Source organism: Pteropus medius, unplaced genomic scaffold (assembly GCF_902729225.1).
Source record: "Pteropus medius unplaced genomic scaffold, Ma_sr-lr_union100, whole genome shotgun sequence".
In the NCBI taxonomy this organism is placed as follows: domain Eukaryota; kingdom Metazoa; phylum Chordata; class Mammalia; order Chiroptera; family Pteropodidae; genus Pteropus; species Pteropus medius.
This window is the reverse complement of record NW_024356249.1, coordinates 13,391,550-13,397,243: the sequence shown is the minus strand read 5'-3', so window position 1 is coordinate 13,397,243 and position 5,694 is coordinate 13,391,550. Positions and strand designations below refer to the sequence as shown.

At 34.7% G+C, this 5,694-nt stretch overlaps 1 protein-coding gene across 1 annotated transcript; it reads right to left on the bottom strand.

Moving 5' to 3' along the window:
• Positions 1–1,583: 1,583 nt before the first annotated feature.
• Positions 1,584–2,121, bottom strand: LOC120601124 (60S ribosomal protein L17-like). Its single transcript, XM_039860785.1, is given in 2 exon segments — positions 1,584–1,899; positions 1,901–2,121. Coding segments are annotated over 2 exon segments (537 nt in total).
• Positions 2,122–5,694: the final 3,573 nt, after the last annotated feature.

The window sequence follows — 5,694 nt, the reverse complement described above, 5'->3', positions numbered from 1 at the left end:
AAGCTTCACAAGGACAATGATCTTTGTCAGTTTATCTACTGATGGATCCCAAGTGCTATGAAAAATATCTGGCATAAAATAGTTTGCAATATATATTTGTAAGATGGATTAGTGAAATACATTGACTAAGAATATCACCTGCTCCTTAGTGAAAAGTAGTTAAAAGCTAATATCAAAAGGCTCAGAAAAGTATGTCTTTGGGTTTAAGAGTTTTAAAAAAATTTCCAGATTGTAGTTTCATTTATTTTCAGTAAATCATTTATTTCTTTTCATCATATTCTGAGATAAAGAACTCGGAGTGTTATAAGGATGCTATATCTGGGTAGACTTTGTTAAATATTGTTTAAAGATTTTGGTGCTCAGTGGACAAAAAAAACAGGAAACCAATATGCATTAATGAATCCTTGTAGATAAAGCTTATTTTTGCTAGGATAAATTAGACATTATATTTGTAGCACTGGCACCACTCATCTGTGTAATTAAGGTAAAGAATATTTATTCAGTAACTTCTATAAATGAGGTATTAAGAGATTTAACTTAAGTAATTTTATTATGTCAGCAACCCTTTGAGATATTATTACTTTTCCTGATTATAGATGAAAAATTCTGACTCTGTAGTTAAGTAGCTGTGCCATCTGACATTTCCACTTACTATTTTTATATTCTGTAAATGAGGGTTGGTCTTTGACCTCCAAGAGTCTCAATTTAGGGGACAGGAAACCAGCCTCTTGCCAGGAGTATAAACTTGGCCTGGTCACTCTATATCCTCAGGTTCTAGTTTTCTTATGTGTAAACACTAAGGATTATTACAGCTAAAATTTTTTATACAAAGATCTTCCTGATTCCACCAGGTCAGACAGATACAAAAGAACTTGGAGTCTAAAAGCACCTTTAATGTTTCATCTAAGTTTTCTTTTCTCTTCGTTAACTTTTTCTGGCTGGCATCAACTTTTCTATTTCCACTAAAGGCCAGAGCAAAAGCTGAGAAAGCGTGAGAAACAAATGATTATATTCAGAGTTCTCAGTATACATACAATTAATTTTTTTTATTATTCAGAAGTAATTATTTTATTGAATTCCAGAGTTCTAGGACTTGAATAAACACAGCAAACAAATTCCAGCATTTTTAATAATTTTAGAATGGCTTTTTTCTACCCACAATATTTTACTTCAGTCTTTAAGCAATCTTATGAGGTAGTAATTATTAGAGTCATATTATAGATGAGGAAACAGCCTCAATAAAATATCTAATCTGCCTAAGACTTTACTATTGCAGAACAGCTCTAAATATATCACTTTTCTTATACCACTTGGCTATAAATAAAAAAATAAGGATCTGTCCTTGATTTGCCTGATTATGTTTGACCTAGAAAGGAGTACAACAAATAAGATAATGAAGTACTTTTCTATAGAGATTAGACAGATTTAACTGAACTTTCCCTGTCTTAACATCAAATAGCCATCCCTTTATTTGATATGAATTTTAGAGCAGGGAAAGAAACAACCGATTCATGTGTTTTGTTTTGTTTTTACTTTTTTTTTTAGCATTTGTTTGATGCCAAATTTACTCCTAGGCCATAACTTCATTTCTTCAGTTTCTTCTGGGATATCTTTTTCTTCTGTGCAACCTCCTGTCGTGGTTTAGGAATAATCTGCTCTTTTTCAGTGAGGAGCAACCTCACGTGGCAGGGAGAGCACAGGTAGGGGTTCATCCACCCACGAGATCTGTAAGTTCTGCGCTGCATCTCGGGAGCTTTATTCACCCACAATATTTTGTGCTTAATGCCCAGAGAAGGGACATCCAAACCCTTAAGTTCAGCATTACTCTCTGCATTTTTAAGGATGTGCAGCAAAAATTCAGCACTTGTTTTGGGCCACCGCCCCTGCGTCTGGCCCCATTTTGGCCTGGGCACACCTATCAACTCTGCCATTGTAATGATGGAATGGCACACACTGCTTCTGTAAAGTGACATCCTTCAGATACTTGGTGGTTTTTTGGATTTGCATACCCTTGATGGTCTGGGCAGTTTCATAAGTGTTCTTAAAGTAAACAGGAAGATTTGAACCTCTTGATTTGCATAATTTTGTGGGATTTTCTGAATCAAGTGAATAGTGAACCATTTTCAGAAGTCTCTTCAGGCCACTTATGGGAAGAGCTAACTGATTCATTTTTGCTTTAGAACAGCATGAATGGAAAGTTGGGAATATTTCTCTTGATAACTTTGCAACTGTTTTTAATTTTGAAGTAAAAATCAGAACACTTTTTCTTTGCCACATTGATGAATGATAATTTGTTGATTTTGTTTTTAACCTGCAGAATTTCTCAGTAGAGTGTACTATTTTACATAATATCTTCACAGATCATACTTAAGAGAATTTGGGTGGTAATGATGAGATAATCCTAAAAATTAATTTCACATGCTTTTCAACATATCTATTCTTATATCAACATTCATGACTTTTCCTATCCTAATATATTTTGTGGAATTTTTTTTAAACAATTATTTTTTTCTTATCATCAAATAATATTTCTCGTGAAAAAATTAAAAAAAAACACATGCAAACTAAAATTAGCAAATAAGATGCCATTATTTCTTTACACCAGAGAAAATAACATTCTGATGAATATTCTATTATATATAAATTACATATGTAATTACAAAAATGGAACCCATCTGTGCATACTGCTTTTTAATTTTTTTTACTTAAAATATGTTTTTAACTTCTTCCTAAGTAATTATATATTTTGCCACAATGTTGCTTTTTGCTATATTTGCATCTACCAGTATTTTCCTTCTATGATATTACTCTGTCTTTCCATCTGAAGTAATTATTACACTGAATTTTGTGTTTTATACTCTTCTCTGCTTAAAAAGAAAAAAAGAAAACTATTTTCATGGCAACACAGTCAGAAAAATGCATAATTTATAACAAACAGTTAAATGTGTTATTTTAATCTCAGATGTAAACACCATATGCAAACATCACCCTGAGGCAACTCTGTTGACCTCTAGTGTTCTTCCAAAGATAGATTAAAGCCACTCACTTAAGGTAACCAGACTCAGCAGAATAGAAAGAGTATTTAGAGATGCTAATAAAAGGATATGAATATTAATGGTCATGTGAGTAAGAAGAGAAGTTACAAGAGAGGATGGTGTCATAGTAGATAACAAAATAGAGAGTTAAAGCATAGGAGACAGTATCACAAATCCTTGAAAGCATCAAAGAGGTCTAGCAAGATGAAGGCTGAGATGTCCATTGGATTTAGGAATTAGCAGGACACTGATGACATTTTTGCAGAGTAGTTTTGGTAGAATAAATGAAGGGAGGCCATTAGACTAAAATAAAAGCTTAGAGTTTTCTTTGAAGAAACTTAGCAAAGGGAAAAGAAAAACAGGGGGCAATGTTTAAGCAAGACGTTTGTGGTAGTTTTGTCTGTTTGTTTCTTTTTAAGAGTATAGAAATATAAGTATCTCTGTAGTCTGAGGGGAAAAGCCAACAAGTAGCCAGTGTCTCAGCTGTGAACCCAGCACTGTGCGAGAGGAGGAAGGAGTCGGGCCCGGGGCTGAGTTTTGAATGGAGGAAGCTCCAGCCGATCTCTTGAGAGTGGAGGAAAGAGGAACAATAGGATATATCCGATGAAGGTCCATTTGAAGCTGGGAGCATTTTCTACCCGGTACCTGTTTCCTCGGTGAAGAAAAAAAAAATGTCTTAATGTTGATGAAGGGCAGCCTCAACATTTTGAAATATTATAGAAGAATTAGAAGTGATGTAATAGAAATAATGTAGAAGAATGAAAGAAGTTTTGAAAGACCAAAAAAAGTTAGCAAACATGCACTGGTAATTGCGGCAATCTGAAGTTGCATGACTTTTTCTCCTATAGCACTTAGCGGACTAGGGTAGGGAAACCAGCACTTTTTCTCACTGGGGATATATAGGCCAAGTAAATAATCATTTCTAAAATTTTGAACTTGGTGAAAATTATTAAGGCCAATTAACTTTTTAAGTGTATCTAATTTAAGATTAAGTAATAGGTGTGATTGATATTTGATTTTTATTTATTTAATATGCACATATATAACATTTACTTATCAAATGAGTTAATACTAGAACTCATTTGATCTACATAACAAATGAATGAGTAAGCATAATTATTATTCTCACTTCACAGATGAGGAATTATAACACAAAGAGATTAAAATAGGTTTAAGCAACTTTCCTCAAGGTCATACAACTGGTATGCAGCAGAGACGGGATTCAAATGTAGGCAGTCTAGTGCCTGAGTCCACCCATGCTCTTAACCACTTCATTATGTTGCCAAGTACACCTCTTTTTAGCTATGCTTTTCTTAACTTAAATTGCTAAATAACAGAAATGTTGCAGAGACTCAATACAACAAATCAATTCTGCCTAAGGCTTTGTTTCCTCTGCTAGGAACAATAGACTCTAAGAATAATACATTTAATCCTTTAACCTTTCGAGTGAGATCAATCGTAGACTGAGACTTTCTGTGCTGTGAGGTTTTTTAAAAAATATTTCTCAGAAAGCTTCTTGACCATGCTTGCTCTGCACGCTTATTCCCTTCGCCCCCTCCTTCAAAGGCAAATTTGCTGCTTGAGCATTTAACGGTCGCGACCTCACTTTTCATTCACTCAGCAATTCACTGCATTATGGATTTAGCATCTGTGATTCCTTTTGCACTCATCTCTAAAAAAAATTACTGAGATTTCTAAAAGATCAAACCTCTTGGGTTCATCCTGTTTAACCTCTCTTCGGCTTTGACTTTGTCGAAAATATGTTCTTCCTGACATTCTATTTTCTCTCAGATTTTATCACACGATTTACTTTTGTTTCTCTTTCCAATTGCTTCTTGAAGAATTAAAGATTTGTATATAAAAGACTTTTGTCCTTAGTCCTAGAGCTTGGACTGTCACGTAGATTTACTAAGACTTCCAACTCCAATGACAGCATTTCTTCTGGTGCAGTCTCATAGATCAAACTGCCTAATAAACACCCTTCCCACGCTTGTCTCACAAGACCTCAGAGCTTGTGTGTGAAAACCTGAATCATTATCTCTCATCTTCGATGATGGAGTATGTGCAGCTGTGGCCCATATCCAAACCTCCATGATTTCTGGCATGTCATATTGCTACATGTCTTTCCTCACTGTCTTCAAAAGCACATCCTTCCTATAAAAACATAGAACTTGAAAATTCACTAGGCTGAAAATGAAGAGTGATGTGAAAGTTATTGTCAAAATGTGGCAGGAGTTTTTACTAATGACCATTTGATTGAATAGGAAGAAAGCATTCACTCAGTTGTTCACACGTATTTTATATCCAGAATAGAGAAAACTTGGCCATATACATGCACTTTGTATCATCCTTTTGCCACCATCTGGCTCCTGAATAAGAAGAAAGATTGTTCTAAATAAGAAACTTGGCAGCTATTCTCCTATTGCACGATGAAGGTTTCTGAGGGCAGTTAGAGGGCTGTTTATCATTTGTACATTTCTCTTTCTCTTTCCAGAAGACGCCTGGGCAGGAAGTATGTAGTAATTGAAATGGCACACTGCTGCCCAAGGGGTGACTCTGGAAGTAGTACATATTGAGGAGATGAGATTTTCATGTACTGTGTCTTTTAAGATATCAAAGCACTGGGACATATATGTAGGGAATGATCTGAAGTATTAAA